This window comes from Lepus europaeus, chromosome 4 (assembly GCF_033115175.1).
Source record: "Lepus europaeus isolate LE1 chromosome 4, mLepTim1.pri, whole genome shotgun sequence".
Taxonomy (NCBI): Eukaryota; Metazoa; Chordata; class Mammalia; order Lagomorpha; family Leporidae; genus Lepus; species Lepus europaeus.
Genome location: NC_084830.1, coordinates 136,873,310 through 136,895,208, shown reverse-complemented (window position 1 = coordinate 136,895,208; position 21,899 = coordinate 136,873,310). Strand labels below are relative to the sequence as shown.

The 21,899-nt window shown below is 50.3% G+C and overlaps 1 protein-coding gene across 1 annotated transcript in view; it reads left to right on the top strand.

The window, feature by feature from the left end:
- Positions 1–9,486, top strand: part of ARHGAP26 (Rho GTPase activating protein 26) — a 440,213-nt gene extending 430,727 nt beyond the window's left edge. Inside the window, exon 23 of the mRNA XM_062188919.1 lies at positions 3,736–9,486. Within this exon, the coding sequence (XP_062044903.1) occupies positions 3,736–3,824 (89 nt within the window). The 3' untranslated portion in view covers positions 3,825–9,486. The remainder of the gene's footprint in view (positions 1–3,735) is intronic.
- The last annotated feature ends 12,413 nt before the right edge of the window (positions 9,487–21,899 follow it).

Here is a 21,899-nt window from a genome sequence, read left to right as displayed (position 1 = left end):
GCCTGTTCTCTTCTGTGTGTAAGGACTTAGCCCAGGCTCTGGCACATCGCGAATGCCCAGTAAACATTTGTTCAAGGGGCAGATACATTTTAATGACCCAGAAAGCTGTGCCACTTGCCGTTAAGGTTTCTCCCCCTTGGGGCAGCCACCCCTTCCAGGTCGCAGTCACAGGCATGCTGTTTGTCCACAGTGAGCGAGGAAGGGGAGAAGAGCAGTTGCGTGTGCAGATGCATGCTGTTTCTAGGGAAAGAGCTGAGTGAGAGTGGCTGGCAGGGAGCTCGCTGCAGCACCTATGTGTGCCTACAGTGCGCCGGACATGGGCACAGTTCAGAGTTGGCCGCTGGTGCAGCTAAGCCCACCAAGACATCCCCGAGCATCTTCCATGCTCAGAGCAGCGGGGCGGGCAGAACGAGTAAAGTGGAAGAGCACAGGTGCCAGGGTCGCGTGTCCTGGGCTCGGATGCCCCTCCATCAGCCAGCAGCTGTGTGAGATGGAGCTGCAGGCCTTACCTCTCTGAGCCTCAGCTTCTCTTGTCAATAAGACAAGGAGCATAGAAACGGAAGTGACGCGCAGCCAAGGGTCCACTGCTCCGCGTGGGCGTGCCCACCTGATGTCATCCCCACCCTCCAGATCCCGTTCTGTGCTTGAAAAGAGGTGGCAGAGAGTATGACAGAACTTGGTCTCCACGTCAGACAAGCTGGGGTCAGATTCCCTTCTACCGTTAGGACATTTACCGCTCCGCGCTTCTGTAAGTTGGGGGTGATAATAGCAAAGCTGGGGTCCATGATGACAAGCAGATGCATCAGTGTCGTCAAGCGCCGGAGCTCGTGACCGCTGCACAGATGCTGTGTCTCAGTGTTAGAGGCCGTCGTCTTAATTCAGGAGCAGAGGCAGTTCCTGACGGTTGTGAGCCTGGGAGTGCTGTGATGCACACTGAAATGCAGCCAAGAGGAGGCAGAGGAGCAAAGTGTAATGCATGTGTAAGGCAGGTTCACAGGAGTCCGGAGGAGGTGGGAGCAGGTGGAAAGGAAGCCACAGTACTACTTACGAAGGAGACGGGCTGTGGCACAGGCAGCGAAAGACAGCAGAAAAGAGGAGGGGGCCCACCAGGCGGCGCCTCCGTCTTCTGAGTTGATGACGATTTGCATATTAAATCTTAGTAGGATTTTTAATACAGAGACATTTGAACACAGAAAAACCATCACTTTTTTTTAACTTTCTGTAAGCCACTTAAAATACAGGTTCCCCCCCAACACACACACATACCCGACCCTGAATTGCTGCTCTAGCTGGTTTGCCGGGGCTTCCCAAGACTGTGCAGTTTTAATCAGCAGCCAGGTGATCCTTATGCCCGTGTCCAGCACTGTACTTGGATGGCCCTGATTTGAAGTCTCCAATGAGTCAGCAGTTCTGACCCAAAGGCTGCTGTGGCGCCTGCTGTCTTTCTGGGATTCCCTTGTCCCCTGTGACCCCTCCCACAGGCTACAGATTCCATTTCTGATGTTTGCGGGTGTGTTGCCCTTGGTACCCGTGCTGTGTCTGAACACTGGCCGGGCAGGGACAAAGGTCACAAAAGGATGGGCTCAGGCACTGTGTGGGGTCACAGAGTCTTGCTGGATTCTTTAAAGTGCAAGGGCTGTTTCTCGGCTTTTTGTTTGTGTGTCTGGCTTATTCTTTCTAAGTCTTTTATTTTGGAGAATGGCTTTGATTTGCAGATTTTTAAAGATTTTATTCTATTTGAAAGAGTTATTTATTTGAAAGAGTTGCAGAGAGGGGTAGAGCCAGAGAGAAAGCGAAGAGAGGTCTTCCATCCACTGGTTCACTTCCCAAATGACTGCAACAGCCAGAGCTGAGCTGATCTGAAGCCAAGAGCCAGGAGCTTCTTCAAGGTCTCCCAGGCAAGTGCAGGGGCCCAAGCACTTTGGGCCATCTTCTACTGCTTTCCCAGGCCCTAACAGGGAGCTGGATTGGAAATGGAGCAGCTGGGACACAAACCGGCGCCCATATGGGATGTCAGCCCTATAGGTCGGGGCTTTAACCCACTGTACCACATCGCTGGCCCCAGTCCTAAACACCTGAAGATCCCTGAAGCTTAGATGGATCTTGAGACCAGACCCTTACACAGGCTTCACCAGGAGGGAGCCTTGCTGACCAGTACACCTGACACGGGGTCCACGGCAGACCCACCTGTTCCGAGCATTTGCCCTGCACCTGGCTCAGTGTACAGCACTTCTCCCACACAGGATCTTTCAGACCCCTAAGAACCCACTGAGGGGGACAGAGTTCCATGGTCACCAACTGCAAGGTGCAGAAACGGAAGAGGTGGTGGCAGCTTGAGCTGGACGATGGGCTGAGGATGGGGAAATCGGGTACTAGCATGGGAGAGCTCTGGTGCTGAGAGAGCTGGGTGTGTCCTTTCGTGGCCCTTCTCCCAGACCCTTCCTCCTGTGGGTTGTCATGAATCCAAAGTGTCCTTGCTGCTCTGGGTTTGTTCTGTGAGCCTCCTGAAGGGAGGTTGTGCAAGCATCGCAGAGCCGACTCATGGATCTTTGGCCTTGTCTTTCCTGGAGGAAGCGTTCCAGGTCTAGATGAACTTGACGTTGGTCTTGTCTAAGCTTCCGTGCCTGTCCTGATGCTGCCTCCTTGTTTTCTTCCTTTAGTTTCTGGTCTTGTTTCTTTCGCCATGAAGTGAAACTGGAATTATACAGTAGTGTTGGGACGGAAATGCTTTTCTAAAACAAGCTCAGGAAGTCACTTAATTAGCACAGGAAGGGAATAGGGGAAAATTGATTCTCTCCAAACAATCTCAGAAAATTAGTTTTCCTGAGAGGCTGAGAGTAAATGCCCCATGGTGATCTGTACCTTCCCGGTTCACGGGCATGAGCAGCCCCCGACTCCTGGTCCCACGTTGCCTTCCGTCTTCCTCCCTGCTGTGGACTCCTTTGCACACTCGGCTGGATTTTATGTAATTCTCCAGTTTCCATGGAGATGGATCATGATGTCACAGATTGGATAGATACCGGATACTGACAAAGAGGCAGTCATTTTGGATGTCGCCTTAGAGAGAAGAGGACGGCTTTCCGATTTGTACTCGGGGCGGGGAATGCTAGGGAGTAGGAAAGAAAACTGAGAAAGGGTGTGGGTGGAAAAGAGGACTGTTGGAAGGTTGTAAAATTAAATTTTGAAAAGCACTAGGGAGTTTGCAAGGATATTCATAGCAGGGGGCCAGCAGCTTATGGAAAGTAAAATGCTCGATTAGGACCTGGGCATCATCAGCAGCAGTGCCTAGGAGAGCTGCGTGACACTTTACTTGGTGCATAGTTGCTGCTGGTTAGGTGGATGGGGCGTGGATGGGTGAATGGATGACGGATGCAGATATAAATGGAGCCGTGCCACTGTTGACCTGTAATCTAGAAAGTAGAAACTTAGCACTTCTTGCAGTCTAAGTCAAGAACTTTAAAAAATCCAAGAGAGCTCTAAAATTTGTGTGCCAAATTTTGATTATTTCTGTTCTCCTTTTTATTGTGGATAAAATTCACAACAGCCTTCCTTAGAAGGTATAGATCCAGCAAAAAGGATTCCAAACCTCTGGCTGAAACAAGTCCTAGGATCATGTCACCTGGCCGGTGCGGGTCCGCACTCTGCACACTTCCTTCACGGAGACAACACAGGACACCCTCCCCCTCCCACCCTCTCCTAACCTTGTCTCTTCTTGCTGTCTCCCCTCCTGTGCAGTTCATCCATCTCAGGAGCCTGGCTGGCTGGAGGGGACTCTGAACGGGAAGACTGGCCTCATCCCCGAAAACTACGTGGAGTTCCTCTAAGCCTGGGCCCCAGCAGAACTGCTGAGCTTTACATGGTATCCATGACAACCGCTGACACCAGTGTCGTAGGCCATTTCTGTTTGCCACTGAGGATTGCAGGGGACTGACTGTTGCTACCTGTTGCCACGAATGTTCCTGTGAACTCTCACGTCTCCCATCTCCGCCGTCATCTCAGCTGACAGTGATACCGCAAGAAGCAGAAGTCAATCAGCAGAGGCCGTTTGCTATGGATGACAGGGAGGAAGGCTTGCCAAGCCAGTTTCTCATGGGTGCCCTAAACAGGGAGCGCTCATTTTTGTCTCAAGTGTCATCCACACCCCCATCCTCCTGAAACAGGAAGTGAGCTATCAGGAGCCCCCAAGAGCACATAGCACAGCGAAGGCCAGCCGGCCTGGGCAGAGAAACTGGCACTGAGGTCCGGGCTCGGTCCGTCGCTTTTGTTTACAGGAGGCTCTCCCTCTTCCTCGGAATACTTGAGACCCACAGTGCCGCAGGCAGCTGGGTCTGTCTGTCTGCATGCCGGGCGGAGAGGGGTGATGGCACTGTTTATGTAAGACCCAATCTCTCAGCATCTCTAAAGCAGCCACTAGCCCATCAGCAGCACAATTCAGTTCTTGCCTCTCAGGCGAGGGAACACGCTCACCCCATGTTACCCACTCCCGAGCTAGGAACTTCCCGGCCACCACGGGCCACCATCCTCTGGTAACCACGGCAACCCAGCCTACTCATAAACCAACCTCCAGAAAATAACATACTCTCTTTGCATGACACATTTTTTCCCCCTACTTCCTTCTCGATTGCTTTTTGAATGGTTTTCCAAGAACTTGAAGGAAAGGATGGCAGAGTGAAGGTGGTCTGCCTAGGACAGACAGGATAGCCGCTGGAAACAGTTCCCTTTCTGCTGAATTTCAATCACATGAGAATATATGTGGAGCAAAACCTAGTAAGCTCTTGAGATTCAATTACATAGAAGCTACGTATCTCTGTTCCTCCATGCCATTGGTGTTTACTTTCGAGAGGAGAAGGTGCTACCTCCCGGTGGGTGGCACCATCGAAGGATGGGTCCCTCATGTCCTCCTTTCACTCGCCCCTGCCCGCCTCTAGCCCGTCACTCACCAGCCCTCTTGCAGTGCTTTGGGCCTTGGGCACTGGTGCCCTTTGGTTTCTAGCCATGCTTTCTGGGTCGCCCTGTGACTTACAGTTTCAGAGGAGTATCTGCAATCACTGCCACTCAGAAGAAGGGACTTGTTTCCTGGGACTCACGCACAAGGCTGAGGTCATAGGCACTGTGATTCAGGAAGGCCCCACAAGTGCAGGGCAGCAAGGATGAGCTGGTCCAAAGAGGCAGGGCCTTTGGAAGACCGCCTTGGATGGGGAGGTCCCCCTGGATATTTCGCATTCACGAAGTCTCAAAGAACAGAGTCCCCGTGTCTTCCACATGGGAAAGCCGTGGCGGTCGTGGCTCTGGACAGACAAGCTCCAACCTGAAGGACAATCCAGCTCTGCCCAAGCCCTGCGGACGGCAGCATCGCTCTGGACAGTGTCCCCTGCTCCTGGAATTCCTTGTTAGGGAACTTTAAAGAAGGAAAGAAAAACTTGAATAGTGTTGACTTACTGTATCTTTTACTTTTTTTTTTTTAAAGATAAATTTGTAAATAGAGTGATTTGAAATACTATATGGCAAAGTTTTATATTTGATACTCTTTAAGCTAGTTGCTACCCACATGTAGGCTTTGATGGCTGAACAAGTGTGGTTGAGAGGGAAGGAAAGGAGGCCGGGGGAAGGGTGCCCGGATCGGTGTGCCCCTCTGGCCTGGCAGAAGGAGACCCACCCCACCACCCGCTCTCTCTCGGTTCCCCTCGAGGGGCCTGACAATTGGTGGTGTTCAGTCTTCTTTATCCACCTGTGTTTGTCAGCATTCCTTGGGGTTTGAATTTGGAGGTGGAAAGAGCATCTTCAGGCAGTGAGTTTTTCAAAGAATGCCTACTTGGTCGTCACACAAAGCTCAGGATTTAAATAGGTGGGGCCAGAGAGTAGATTTTTTCTGGTTTTTCTTCTCAGGTGTATTTCTTGCTACCCCCCAAGATATCAGGACAGAAGGAGGTGGAATAACTGCTGTGTTCCCTTCTTCTGACATCTAAGGCTTTACAAATGAGGCTAAGCTAGCTGGCAATGATGTACACGTCTAAGTTCTAAGAAATGACTGGTTTCTTGGAATCCTGAGCTCTGGGTATGTGGCTGCTCCCTTTCCCTCGGCATGTATGTGTTCTTTCCTTTCACCTCCAGATTCCGTGTAACCCCCAGATAGGAAAAGACACATGGAGGCGTGTAGCTTGTGCATTCAAGCTTCAGAGCTCGCAGGGTTTCAGTGCTCTGGTTCACTATTCAGTGGATCAGCTCGAGGTCATACAGAAGCTCTCCAGGGACTCACGCGGGAGAAAGCAAGACCACACCGTGGATTCAGGGAATAAGAATTAAGAATGGACAAGGCTAAAATCTGTCACTAACAGCCCAAGAGGAGAGTACTAACAGACTACCTGCTGCACTGAGATCCAGGGATGTGAAGTTGGGAGGTGGGGACTCCCCATGGGACAAGCACACTCACACCGGTGCCAGAGGAAAGGAGGCCAGCATACTGACTTTAGTGCATTGGACAATTTGAATTGTCCCCTGCCCCCTTCGGCTCTTACTTGAATTTAATATGGAGGAGCAGAAGCCAGAGTCCCCACTTCAGGACCTCCTCACTGAAGCAGACCTGTAGACACTTGGCTGCAGCTGGAGTGCCTGGAAGCCTGTCCCTCCCTCCTGAGTGCCCTTGATGGCATCTGCTGCGTGAGACCCCTTCCCTGCAGCCATACTGGGCTGGTGGCAGGTGGTTGCTCTGGTTCCCTTTGTCCCACCAGGCTCTCCTCCTCCCCATTGGCTACAGAACTATAGGAACTGTTCAGTGTGAGCCAACAAGCAGGAAGGAACTTGAAGAGTAAAAACAGATTGGACTTTCTTCACCATGCATGGTTGCTACCCCTAACTCTGTCTTAGTAAGGATAATAGCAGGGCCCATGACGGCAGACCAGGGGTATAGATTGGGTATCGCTGAGTTTTCCTTGGAGCCTTGTTTGCTTTGTCAGATTCTGCGGTCAGTTATCCACAGTCTGAATCTTTGGGGGCTATGGAGATTGCTCACTCGCTCACTCCTCCAGGTATCCAGGATTTCCTAGCCAGGGAATGCTGAGCCACGAGGAGATAACTCGTTCCAAGTCCTTGCCCCCAAGCAAGTAGAGTGCTGGCTTGCTCATGGTGGAGAATACTCCGTTCTCTTTTTCAAAATAAACTCATTGAGGTGAGTCCTGGACAGTGCAAGCTTTCTTGGTATAGAATGGGAGCCAGGTTCTAGCTCAGTGCGTATGGTATTTCTACAGCCAATATGTGTCCTCTGAACGTTAGACCCAGCGGCTTGTTTTCAACCTAACTTCAGCTTGTCCCTTCTTGCTGAGTGGCTTTTGGACGGAGGCAAAGACAAAGAGAAAATGAGCAATGAAGTGGCAGATTGGCATTGGGGCTGAGCCGTGCTGGTAACACGGTCATCTTGGGTGTTAGTGCAGGACGCCCAAGCAAGGAGGCCTTCTGCTCACTGAGTCTGTGCCTCAACAACAGCATCCCCAGGCGTGCTGAACGGGCTCCCTTGACTGCAGAGACTGTGGAGGCACCATGATTGGGGGCTGGAGAGACAAAAGCAGCCAAAGGTCGCTGTTTGCTCGCTCATGACTGTCTGCTGGCACCTTTAATCTGCTGACTTCTGCTTCCAAAAGCAGTATTACCAAACTTTGTAGCTAGGGGACTCCCAGGTACAGCAGTGGTCACTGTGTCACCCATGCTCTGCCCTGGTTATGAGTGACATGTCACCCAAGTAAGTTGCCAGTGCTGGAGCAGCCCCTCAGCTCCCTGACTTTGAAAGGAATGTCCCAGGTGTTCTGTCTAGGGCGCTGTCTCTCTTCTGGCAAACTTGACCATGATCAATTACCGTGACAACCCTGCCCCTCTTCTCTTTCAAGTTAGCCCAGAGTCTGCTCACACACCCTGTGCTGGTGTTTGAAAAATGTGTCTGGTCGTGTTCACATGTACTTGGCAGCCATGCTGATGTGCTGGGTGCCGAACCACTTCTCTGTAATCGTGACATCAAAATGACAACAGCAGGGCAGTGAAGCTTACGGGGTCCTGCAGCGTGGCTGAGACAAGACTCCAGCAGGTGATAATTAGCCTCTTCCTTTGGCCACTTACAGTACTTTGCTAACTAAAGAGCTTCCCAAAGCAGAGGGAGAGGCTGGAGAGAGAATCCGATGGCATTCAGAGCCCCCCATTGCTGAAGTCTCATCTAAGGGGAATGCCTCTGTGCCTGGGCAGAAACGTGGTGGAAGTGATTGACAGCAGAAGCAGCGAGGAGGAGCAAGGTGCATCGCACTGAGGAACTGGGCTGGGCTTGGGATTTTTAGAGGAATAAATACTGTTCATCATAGCGAGAAAAAAAACTATCCCAGGAAAGTTTCACAAGGAATGTTTTTACAAAAGTTTTTGCAGGATGTTACAAATGAAAATATCTCTTAAGGTGGAATGTCTTGGAGAGCAAACACAGTACCAGTCCCAAGCCCATGGCAAAGTAGCAATTGCTGCTATGTCAAAATTCATGGCACTGGAGTCAGGGAGAACCAGGATACTGCTAACCAAAATGTCAGGACTACATGGAGCATGCCCAGAGAGGCTAAGACATTCACTGCCATTTTGCCTCGACCATTTCTACAGAGTTGTCCAAACGGACACCTTCAAGCTGCTTTCTTGGGTATCTGGATGCCAGGATCAACCCTGCATCTTTGAAAACATCCATCTGATGATTCTACAGAATATGTGTTCATATGTGCGTGTGTTGTGTGTGTGTGTGTGCAGCACATAATCACTAGGTGAAGGTGCAGGCTCTCTTACAGCCACCCACGTGAGCTGGAAGTTGCTGAGCCTGTCCAACCTTGAGAATCTGGAGTTTCAGAATTAGAGAAAAGGAAAGGCTGTTGATTGAATTTTATTCATATTTATCCAATGGTTCCTATCTGCAGCTATGTTCCTTATTAACTTATTTTTTAAAAGATGTTGAAAAAAACAAAAGATGAAACCCATAAATGCTTAGTAGTTAATGCTGGGCCAGTGTTCCAAAGCACTCTAAAAGACATCTTGTCCATGTTTTGGCTAAAGAAAATATTTGCATGTTTAATTCATAATTGAGGCTACCTTTGAGTATAGCATAAAGTGCTGTGTAATATAATATCAATAAAGTACTTATAAAATGGCACTTTAATGTTTTCTTTTTAAAAGACATAAATAATGCACTGTTGTAGATGTCAGCTGAGTATTGAGTATTGTCTGGTACATAGAATCCAATTCTGTAATTAAAAAATCACCTGTGGCTAGAATAGAACTTTTCCCCTATTATTAGAAAAACAGTTTTCCATGTTCAGGCTTTTTAAAAACTGTGCTTTTGTGTCTCTAAGTATATCTATAAAGAAAATGCAGTTTCTGTCAAATGGCCTCTGAAACTTGGCTTTCTCACACTTGGCTGGTTTCTGTGACAATCTATGAACATGAAACGAGTGGAAGTATGATTTTTGAATTAAATGACTTTCCATTTGGTGGTACGTTTGTTTGCTTGTGTTTCTGATAAGAGTTTTGAGTTGGTAACATGTTTTAACATTTCTTCAAGAGAGCATATGTCGACCATGGTCAAAGGTCATGGGTCAAGGCTCCCCTGGCTGTCGGTGACCAGCCGGGACTGACCCTAATGAGTTCCAAGGAGCCTTGTTTTCCATTTACCGATAGGTGGGCACACTGCAGGGTGTGTTCATCGTGCATTTTAAACAATCCCCAGAGAATCCTCTTCCGCTTAATATTTCTAACTTTAGCACATATACGAGGGGTCTTGAAAAAAATCCATGGAAAATGTGTAGTATGAAGAAGATACGCATGGAGTTTTAAAAAAAAGTTTGCAACAGCATAAACTTTTATTCATATTTTCCACGAACTTTTTGAAGTCCCCTCATATTATTCTGACTAAATCCGATGTTCTGGTCCATACTGTTCCTGAACTTTGAGAACACCATATGGAATACTCAAAGCGCGAGGGCACGGCAGCTCCACCACAGGGCTGGGGAAAAGCATGTGACAGGTCATCCTGGGCCAGCCACAGCCGCTGAGCCTTCTCGGGCTTCACAGCACCTGCAGGTGCACGCTGAGCAGCGGCCTGGCATCGCGCTTACCTGGAGAGGGCTTGCTGACCTGCTCAGCGGGGGACTGTGGGACCCAGGACTCGGGAATCGGCAGTGTGATTTCTGACTTCAGAGGGCGGCTCTCTGAACGTGTGGGTCGCACATGAGCTGCCTCTGTTGTCCTCGTTTGCACTAAGGCCCTGGTGTGCCCCTGTGAACAGCACAGGCTCATAGCACCTGCTGCCCTCGCCGAGTTTCCAGGCTCTGCGGGAAGCCTCCCAGGCCCTGGAGCTTGTGCCATGTGAAAGGTCATTCCGTACCAGGGGGCTCCTTCAGGTGGAGTGCGCGCATGTCTGATTGCTCCGCGGCGAGAATGAAGTCTGTGGTGCATGTCTGTATCTTAGCTGGGGCCTCGACCTTCCTGTCTTCCTACCTGAGCAGGTTTGCATTTTCCTTTTGCTCTTGGCAGCCACTCAGAGCAGGGCTCACACCCGTCACGTCCTGTGGTTTGGTCGGTGTTTTTGACTTGTTAGCTCTGGCTGCATGATCAGTCACCTGTAAGAGCACCTTGGTTAGAAACGCACTGGATTGGCGCTTGAGATTAGGTACACGTTAGGCAGTGCTTGTGATGAAAGATTTGCTCAGCCCCGGAGCATGCTTGCTCTCTTCAGAGTTCAGTCACAGCTTTCATTTCTTCTTTTTCCAGCTCTTTCTCAACCTCCACTGAGATACCACACTTCTCTCCTACCCAAATGTGTCAATGTCATTGGCTCGCCCTGCTTTTAATAGCACTAAGCTAAGCTGCGAGTAATTAACTGTGCTGCCTTAGTCAGTATTGGCTGACTTCAGCCTGCGCGGCAGCCAAGGGAGGCGCTAACCAGCGCGCTAACTGCGGGGGGGTGGAAGCAGGGGCAGGCTCTGTGCTGGGGGGTGGGGGCTAGGAAGACCCTGCAGAGGCCAGCCTGCCATCCCCAGTGAGTCCCAGGCAGTGGGACCAACACAGGGAATTTTTAAGATGAAATGATCGAAACCAGACCCACGGTGTCTGACAACAGCCAGCAACCTTCCTGTCCCACTGTCTCTTTTGAAATGAACCCCACGAGCCAGCTGCAGCCTCTGTTGGCTGAAACCCAGGTAGCTGATCTGCCTTCCCACGGCCAGCTAGCGCATCAGGGAGACTTCCGGGGTCCTCTCTGTGGGTTCCGGGTCACACCTTACACTCCAGATCTTGTGCTCACCCTAAGGTGAAAAAGTACTTGTTCTCCCACTGTGGCTGGATTAGCCCTTTACACGCCTGGGCATTAGATTACCACCAAGATATTTTTCCATGTATTTACTGTTTCCCTGCCTTCTCTGAGCCTTCGCAAAGGGTGGCATCTTTGTTTTCCCGCCTTCTCTCCTCTGATGCCGTGTTTCTCCATCTTGGTACTTTGCGTGAATTAATTATTTGTTATGGGATGCTCGAGGCCCATCTTTCTGTCAATAAACAGTTCAGTGAGGACAGAGGCCACGTCTTCTTCATCCATGCACTCAGCACCTGCCCACGCCCTGGCACGCAGCAGGGGCCTCCTAGCTCCAGGCGGGAAAGCACTGAACGTCACTGGTTCTGCCCGCCTCTTCTACTCCACAGAAATGGGTGCAGGACGGAAGCCAAGTGGCGGCAGACTCGGTACTTGGACACTCAGTAAGTGACCCATGGTGAAGTCCTCCACTTGTGCAGTACCAGGACTGGGGCTGCTCGGAGGAAGGTTTCCCACCCTCCCCTGCGACACACAGGGCCACATTCTTTCCCAGCTTCCTTGGCGGGTGCCAGCTACAAGAAACCATCTGGGCGTCCTGCTGACTGAGGCCCGAAGACCCTCGCTGTCTTCTGGGTGACTTGGGGCCTGTTTGTTGAAGCTCATTGAAAGCTAGGAGCCAAACCACATCAGAGTCACCCTGAACCTTGAACGTGCTCCCTTGTAAAGACCCTCCAGGGAGTTTGCACAGTGTCCCACGGGAACTTGGTCTGCCGGCTAACACTCCCACTAAGGGAATTCTTTGTGTTGGACTCCAGTTTCCCATGTTGCAGCTGAAGTCTGTTTCCACATTGGTTTCCCTCGTTCTAGAGAATAACGGCCTTCCTCCTGTTAGAGCAGTTACCCTCTTTTTTTTTTTTTTTTTTAAAGTAACTTATATATTTGTTTGAGCAACAAAGTTCTCATTTGCTGGTTCATTCCCCAAATGCCTGCAACAGCCAGGTCTGGACTGGGATGGGGCAGAGCCAGGAGTCAGGAACTCAGCCTGCATCTCCCACATGAGTGGCAGGGACCAAGTTACTTGAGGATTCACCTGCTACCTCCCAGAGTCTGCATTAGCAGGAACCTGGAGTCAGGTGCTAGAGCTGAGACTCAACCTAGGTCCTCCAGCATCCACCACTAGGCCAAACACCAGCCCTGTACCCTCCATTTTTATGCTTTCGTCAGCAGTCCCTTCTTGGCCACTCCTTGTATAGCAGGAGCTGCCAGAAGCAGAGAATGTAAGACATGGTCTGTGTCCTAAGGAAACTCAGTGGGCCTCTGCAACAGGTCAGTGAGACCCGAGGAGTGGCATGTGCCACGTGGCATTGCCGTGGTCACCGTGTATGACAGGGAAGACTGGCTCTTTCTACGTGGGAGGTGGCAGCCAGAGAAAGTGCCACAGAAGAACATTCAAGACCTCGAAGATGAAGAGGAATTTGCCACTGAGCAGATGGAGAAGTGTCCCAAGATTCTGAGGGAGCTTGAGGCACTGACAGAGGTAGGGGTGTGTGATCTCACTGCGGCTGGACGGTGAGGAGGCAGGGCCTTCCAGACAACCGGAAACTCTCTCACCCTTACCTGTTCCCTTCTTGGGTTTTTAGGCTTCTGTTTTTTCTCAATGACGATATGAAAAGTGTTGAATAATGTGTTTTATGAGAAAACCTCATGGGTTTCCATTTTTTTGCACCACAATAAGCATCTTTCAAGTCTACCTTTTGAAGGGCTCTTGGATTAGCTCACATGGATGCCTTCTCACTGGGCTCCAACAGTGTAGCTCACTGAGTCCTCCCGATGTCTGAATACGCGGCTGTAATTACCTCCATTTTATCCGTGAGAAGACTGGGAACGAGAGAGCTCAGCCCAGCTGGAAGAGGGGACCCTAAAGTGCCAAACAGGTCTCCCTTCTGGAGCCCATGCGGCCTCTCGGAGCTCCGGTTACAGCGCATTGCGGGTCCACGTGCATGATTTCACAGCACACACACACAGTCACATCGCACAGGATTATTTTTAGATGTGGTGGAAGTTTTCCCATCCGTTTCTGATGTGGCTCCTCCATTCCCCCGCACAGCTTCCCCCTCCCTGTAACCGTTGTCAACAAACTTGGCCTCGCTCCTCCAGGAAGCACCATCTGGCAGATGCTCAACTTTGGCTTTGCCGTGGCAGAAGTAAGAGCAGGATATGTTTCTATTCAAAACTCTCTCCTCCCAGGAGCCCTTTGCTCACCCATCTTGGGTGACTGGTTCCTTATTTCTTGGGCTCTGTAGATACCGCTGGTTCCCTGCACGGCCCTCCAGGACTCCAGCTTTAGCCCAGCCCATCACCCTTGAGCCTACAGCATGGGCGAGCCATGTTTCACTGGCTAGAAATGCATACTGTGAAAATTTCTAAAAATTTAATAATTTGAAAACAGTCCCTTTCTCCACCCTGATCCAGCTGCTGATCACAGACCTTCGGGCTTTTTCTGGGATTGCCAGGGAAGTCCCATGAGCATGTGTCTTATGGGAGGAACCACTGTTCTAGCCCAATCTGCTAATACTCAGAAATGATTTTCAGATTATTTTAATCTCCCCTTGACCCAATGAGGTTTGAATAAGTCAGAGCTAGAGGGGAGGACATGAGACAAAGCAGATGATGAGTGAGTATCTCGGGTGCACTGAGGTCAGCTCATAGAGTGAAACCCTCGCCCATGTCTCCTGTGGTCCGTGGTAGAGGCCGAATTGTTTCCTGTTGAGTGAGAGTGATAAAGCAGGTCTGGTGCCAAGGACTGACTTCCATGTAACAGGTATTGTACTAATGGCCTTATGCACACCATCTCATTTAGTTCTCAAACCATCCGGATGGGAAGGGTACTATTGTTAACTCTGTTTTGCAGGTAAGGAAAGCAAGTTTTAGATGGGCTGGGTTGTTCATAGTCACTGAGTTAAGGAGGAACAAAGGCTGAACCCCAGCTGGGCCCAGAAGTTAGACTTCTACTCTGTCTAGCTCTGGGGAGGGTCTCAGAAAAGCTCCCACCCCCAAAAGCCCTTTACTTCTCCCACCCAATGAGAATATTGATTTCACCTGCATGGCATCCAGGTACCAGGTTCTCTTTGGGAGAACCACCCCTTCCCTCAGGCCCCAACCTCAAGGGTCGGCTTGGCTGGCATCAACTTGGATCCAGCAGTGACCGTGTGGCCCTGATCTGCTCTAGGACATCATCAATCCACCCGAAGTGGTCAGACGATTCAGGAATGGAGCCTGGACCCCGTTAAGCCCTAGTGCCAGTGCTTTGTCCAGAGCAAGGCATACAGGACACTGCAGGGGAACTGAGAGCAAGAAAGAGTAGCAAGCACTGACCCCCCTGCCCTTAAAAATTGCTTCTTTGTCTTTATTGAGGGCCCAGCATGCTGTATGTTGACTGTTGAGATTTTAATAGTGGCCCTATTAGAAAATTGACCTGCACTGCAAGCAGAAGACTTGAGATATCTGTTGAATTCGGAAACGGCCCAGCAATGTCTCTCTTCGACCAATCCTGGAATGAATGGATTCCCCAGAAGAAAAGCCCTGACAGCGTCTTCACCCAGCAAGCAGAGCTTGTGTGGAACACGGTGACAACGTTCTGCATTCCAGCCAGGAGACCCCATGAACGAACCTGGTAAGAATCCGAAGGGGTTGTGTCCCTGAGAGCCTGCTGCAAATCCTTCTCCCGTACCAACTAATTCGTGTCACCACTTGATGATGTGGCCCGTCCCCGTGGCACTTGAGTGCTGAGCCATTTCACCGTGGAATTCTCACGAAAGACCTCCCCCCACACCCCCGCCCTGGCGCCAGTCAGTTGCCGTAAAGAACGGCAGTAAATCATGCATCATCGTGATATGGAATGGGATGGCATGAGGTGCTCCTCTGTTCATGAAGTTGTTCACACACCCCAGGGACGCACCCAAACCTGTTCGACCACCCCACGAACATGAGTCTGAGAAACTGCAGGGGTACCCGGGGTAGATCTTGACCGGCATCTGGGCAGGGCAGCCTCGCTGGGGGCCCTGCAGCGGCGTGGTTGCACAGCCAGCCTCTGAGACCCTGCCCCGTGTCTGCTCACATTCTCTCTTTGTGGTGACTGGTGACCGGCAGATAAAGGGTTCCAGCTCTTACAGGAGAACCTTCAGACACTAGGAGGGCACTCCTGGCCGGGAGAGATAGCACTGTCACTCAAGTGCAGGGGTTTTCACAGCTCCAAGCGACTTCCAGAAGCTCCCTGTGAACTGGAAAACAAAAGAAAACAAGACCTAACTGCTGAGCGTAGCCTCAGGGCTCTTCTCAGTAAGGCTGTTCCGTGTGGATCCCAAGCCCCTGGAGGCACCGAGCCTTCGCCTTCTGCAATGATCTGAGCCAATGGTTGCTCATTCAGCATCAGGCACCTGCTGTATCCACAGACAAGGGCTAGGTGCTGCCTACCACTAGTGTCCTTGAGGTCAACTCAGGCCTGAATGCCCGTGGGAACAGCTGTTGCCTTTGCCTGCTTGGCATCTGGTGCCCTTTCTTCCGGTAAAGCACCCCCACTCTCCTAAGGCCAGTCATCCTTCCCCTAACCGTAGCTCTCACGGGGTTGGCTGGGTGGGCATCGACCCTGGATCCAGCAGTGACCTGATGGCCTCCCTGCCCTAGTGCTTGCTTGATTCAGGACCTGATGAAGTCCAAGGAGAGTCCATTTCTGGGATTTTTTGTTTTTTTAAACAGACATTTGTGGACACTTTCTGTGCTGGATTTGGAGCTGTGTGGACTGCCAGTGGCCATCTTGTCCCTTTGATGGAGGAACCTGCTTGAGGACTGCTTCCTAGACTGGGTGCTAAGAGGTAAAAACAATAGTAGCTCTGCCTGCCAGTGGCCCAGATGCACCTGAGCTTTTTCTATATATTAATCAGTAAATTTGTGATAATTTGAGTTGGAGTCTTTCACTTCCAGCTGAAGTCCCGAGTTCTAAATCAACCTGAAGAGTAATTTGTATACAGGCCCTTGTCTGATTCTTGCCCACCCCACCACATCTTTTTTTTTTTTTCCCCCTAAAAAAATGTACAGAGAAAAAGGGAGAGAAAGAGAAAGAGAGTTCTTCTATCTGCTGGTTTACTCCTCCAAATGGCCATATGGCCAGGGTTGGGCCAAGCCAAAGTCAGGAGCCAGGAATTCCAGTCTGGGTCTCCCATGTGAGTGGTAGGGGTCTAAGTACTGTGGCGGTCTTCTGCTGCTTTCCAAGGCACATAAACAGAGAGCTGGATGGAAAGTGAAGAAGTTGGGGCAACTCATATGGGTTGGCAGTGTCAGTACTTTTTTGCACAATGCTGGTCCCCACCCCACCCTCAATGTCTTTAAAATGAACCTAAGATTTCCTACCTTTTGGGTTGGGAGTTCAGCACGTAATTAAGTCACCGTATTCCTAGCTTCTGGCTGCAGCTGGCCTAGAACCTCGGACTGTGTGACTTCCACCCACCAGCACCGCTGTCAAGAACAGCCCCACAGATCACGATGTGTCCCTATTTGATTCTGTGGCCACGACCGAAAGAACTAAGCATAGACCAACACCTACTCCAAAGGTAACCAAATTACCAGTGTCCTGCAGCTCCCGTGGCCCGGCCTGAACACACCACACATGCCAGGACATTGATGCAGAGGGAAAAGACTGAAGACAACCAGAGAGAGAAAAGCTGCCTCGGTCCTAAGCAGCTTTTTATTTTCTTAGAGAGGCTGCTTGATCCCTGTGCCCTGTTTTAGGATCTCACGTGATCCCTGTACCTCACAGTGGTTGCCTCATTGTGTTCGGGGGAAATTGAGTGACCTCTGTTCTTTACAACCACAAGGGTCTTTCCTAGGCCACGATGGAGCCCCGAGGAAAAACAGAAAGCAGAGGAGTTGGCAGTTAAGTGCCTGGGCCAAAATCGCATAGCAACACAAGAGTTTGCAGGCTTTGCGCTTTTTACGCGAAGTCTGTTGCTCCACATGAGGGCACTTAGCTCTCGTGACCGCCTCCCCTGCCAGCCGTGGCCTGAAAGGATGATGGTGGGCCCTGTGGGACTTGGGCTGGCCCCCAAATCCCTCAGATCAACGTGATCTGCCTTTGTTGTCAACTCTACCCCTTGCTGCTTAAACACACACATACAAGGTTTCAAAAAATTTCATGAGAAAATAGCAGTAATGATCCATTTATTTGGGTGCAAAAAATTTTTGAACTCTAGTTTTTTATTAATAATATATATTTTCCATGAACTTTTGAGGACCCTCTCGAATGCAGATTTAAAAATATTTTTGCACCAAAATAGACATCTTCTGGTTACATTTTTCATGAACCTTTTGCAGTACTCACGTATGTGTGTGTTGAGCCTCCAGCCCTCTGCCGTGTTGCTGTCAGATGCTCAGGGAGAAGGAAGGGAACTCAAGAGAGGCAGGGACAAGGGTTCACGTTCTTCAGGGGCCTCGCTGACCACCCAGCACTGCTGCTATCCATCCTTCCACCCCCACCCTGGCCCCATCCCTGCATGACTAAAATTGATGGAGCTTCCTAGAGCCTGCGCTACACAGGCTCTGGCTCGTCCTGGTTCACAAGAGCCAATTGTGAAATAGACAGGAATCCTGCGAGCCAGTTGTTAGACTGCCTGCGGCCTGATCTAGGTGATGGTGGGACTTCTTTGCACCCCTGAGGTCTTCAGATACAACAAATCACACGCGCCATCTGAGAGCCAGTAGTTAAACATTCATGAGCGCCCTGTGCAGCCCAGAGTGGTTTCAGTGTACGGGAGGGTGGGGATGGGAGGTGGGACCCTGGAACTAGAGAGAAGCTACAAATACCATACTTGCTGTTGATCCATCATGATCTTGGTTTGCAGATAAGGTGACTGCTTCCAAGGCCAAGCAGTCAAAGCTGGGTTTTGTTTGTTTGCAGTGGATTACACCAGACCTCGAGTTTCCAGGAATTTGGTTCCCCTCCCACCTCAAGGCAGTGCCTCAGAACTTTGCTCAGCGTGGCCAAGAACTGCGCACAGATGCAGGGTATCAGTGCCCTCGGGCAGGGACGCCTCAGGCTCCTGCAGGCTGCTGGAGGCAGGCAGGAGCCAAGGTCAGTGGAAACATCCTTCACTGTGGCTCACATGGGGACCCCAGGATTACCCATGCCAGTGGAGTCGACCATGGCCAAAGGCAAGAGGCCAAGGGAGGCACTGCTGGTGCAGCGCTGACCCTGTGGTGAGCGTGCGGGCTGGCTGGGTCAGAGGCCCCGGCACGCTTGAGTGAGCCTTGGCGTCCTCAGGAACTTGTTCGTACCCCAGGGTTCTCACTTGGTGGATGTGGGATGAGCCCCATTCTGTCTTTCCACGGAAGCCTGGTGTGACTTTGAGGACCCATCTGTGGCCTGCTATGGTCGAGGCCGTAGCGCACACCTCATTTCTGATTCAATACCGAGACGTTCGGGGGTCTGCTGTCATTAGCAGTGTCGCTCGGCCCACCGCTGGATGAACGAGAGGTTTCTTCCGTGTACCTTGATGAACACAACCATACCGTGGAACCTCTGCATTGACGTACGTGGTCAATCACAGGACGAGTACGGTAAAGACCTCGCCAGAGTCTTCCTCTCCGTGCTGGGATGCACTCGCCTCCAGAGACTGCATTTTCCTTACCTCTGTTGCCCTGAATGAGATTCTGGCTGCGTCTAAACCAGTGCAGCTTCCTAGCTTTGGCATTGATTGCAGGCAGAATGGCTTTTGGCTATGGCAGAAACCATTACAAATACAAGCTGTCAGTAGAGAAGCCACGGTTTCTCCTCTCACCTCCTCAGTCCTGAGTTGAATTAAGTAAGTGGCATTAAAAAAGTGGGAGATGCTTAAGTCTCCCATGTGCGAAAGGAAATCTATTTTAAAGAGGCAACATAGTCTGCTGGAGAAAGTTAGGATTTCTAGAGGACTTTCAAATTCTTCTCACAGCATTTTTGACAGCTATTTTATTTTTAAGATTGATTTTTGGGGGCTGGTGCTGTAGCGTAGTCGGTTAAGTCAATGCCTGCAGTGCCAGCATCCCATAGGGGCACCAGTTCAAGACCCGCTGCTCCTCTTCTGATCCAGCTCTCTGCTGTGGCCTGGGAAGGCAATAGAAGATGGCCTAAGTCCTCGGGCCCCTGCACCCACATGAAAGACCTGGAAGAAGCTCCTGGCTCCTGGCTCTGGATCGGCACAGTTGCGGCCATCTAGGGAGTGAACCAGCAGATGGAAGACCTCTGCCCCTCTGTGGCTCTGCGTTTCAAATAAATAAATGAAATCTCAACAACAACAACAACAAAAGATTTACTTAATTATTTCAAAGTCAGAGTTAACAGAGAAAGAGGGAGATCTTCAATAAAAACTTGCTCACTCCCCAGATGGCCACAATTGGCAGGGTTGGACCAAGCCAAAGCCAGAAGCCGCTGGGTTTCCCATGAGGGGTGGTAGGGGCCCAAGTACTTGGACCATCTTCCAGTTCTTTTCCCATGCCATTAGCAGGGAGCTGGATCAGAACTGGAGCAGCCAGGACTCGAACCGGCGCTCATAGGGATGCCGGCATTGCAGGTGGTGGCTTTACCCATTTCTTTCCACAACACCGGTGATTTTGACAGTTTTTTTTTTCAACCTCCCTGAGCCTAATGTCTCATTTTGCAAGAGAGGGGCAGGGAGGAGACAATTCCCATGTGGCAAGGCACCAGAGGATGAGAGAAAGTGTGTGTGTGTGTATCTCAGTACACCAGCTTTCAGTACAAGACATTTGGAGGCCCTGTCAATGAAATGCAAGGTGGCTCTCAGAGCTTCAGCTTCTTTGCAAAACAGGGCTAATGAGGATCCCAAGCATCTAGATGTGGTTTCTGCATTCCCTGAGGCAATTCACATACACCGCCTGGCAAACGTTAGGGACAACTGAGTAGCAAAACAAACGTGCTGAGTAAAGAATTCTGACCAACTGAATCCAGGCAGGGTCCAGGAGTCCACACTGATATGAACAAATGAATAAATGAGGCATGCGAGAAAGTTCTTTAACAGCAGCGGATGCCGGCTAAGAGCCAGAGAAGGGCTGCCAGGGCTGGAGTGGCACTGTGGGGCAGCCCGTGTAACCGTGCTCGAGTCACTTGAGAACCATCGTTGGGGGATTCAGGTCAGGTGTCGACAGTCTCAGCGTCTCATCGCTCCAGACCATTATTGATCAGCAAGGGTGAAATAGTAACTTGATGGGAAAACCCTAGCAGACATGAAGTGAGGCTGATGGACAGGATGTGCCTCTCCCAAACTCTGAGAAGAGCTAAAAAAAAAAAAAAAAAAAAATCCTGCAAAGCTCTGCAACCTGAGTCTCACCTGAGAAAGACCAAGCCCAGGGTGTTCTAAAAGATGCGTGCATCCCACTTCAGAAAGGTCCCTGTCATGGAGCTGTACGGCTCAAGAACGTGACCAGAAGTCCGGAGAGGGCGTCACAGGGCCGGTCAGCAGGCTCTGAGTGAGGTTACTAGAGGAACTCACTGTTGGGTCCGTGTTGACACGCTGATGTAGATAATTGTATGGTGGCTTTGAGAGGAAGGGTTTTGAGGCAGGTATCTGGGAAATACCCATAACTATTTAAGGATGGAGGACACCAGGTCTTCAGCCTACTCTTGTTGTTGTTAGCGTTCATTTATTTGGAAAGAGAAGGAACTCCCATCTGCTGGATCACTCCCCAAATGCCAAAAATGGGCCCCAGGCTGGAGCCCGAGCCAGGGCCCAGGAACTCAATCCAGTTCTTCCATGTAGGTGGAAGGAACCCAGTCACTTGAGTCATCGCCACTGCTTCCCAGCGTCTATATCAGGAGGCAGCTAGAGTCAGGAGCAGGGCTGGATGTCAAATCCAGGTCCTGTGACGTGGGATGCAGGTGTCCTAACACCTTGGACAAATGCTTGCCCCTAAGACCTACCCTTCAAATTGTAGAAGAAAAAAATTGAAGATAGATAATAGATGAAGGAAAAACATTAAATTGTGAACATTTAGCACACCTGGGCTGAGTGTGTAGGCATTCTGCACTGTCTTAGGAACTTTTTTTCAAGTATGATACTATGTTTAAAATAAAGTATCCAGGGGCCAACTTTGTGGGGTAGAGTGGGTTGGGCTGCAGTTGCAAAGCCAGAATCCCATATGAGTGCCAGTTAGTGTCCTGGCTGCTCCACTTTTGATGCAGCTCCCTGCTAATGTGCCTGGGAAAGCAGAAAAAGATGGGCCCAGTTACCTGGGCCCCTGCCACCATATGGGAGAGCCAGGTGGAGTTCTAGCTCCTGTCTTAAGCCTGACCCAGCCCCCCAGCTGTTGAGATCATTTGGGGAGTGAACCAGTGGATGGAAGATTCTCTCTCTTTCTCTCTCCTCTCTCCCCTCATCTCTGTCACTCTTTCAAATAAATGCATAAATAAATATTTAAAATAAAGTTTCTAACACATACTAATTCACTAATAGCTATTGTTATTTTAACTAATGATAATAAAAGAACACTAAGTCTATTTTTTAAAAGATTTATTTATTTATTTGAAAAGCGGATTGACAGAAAG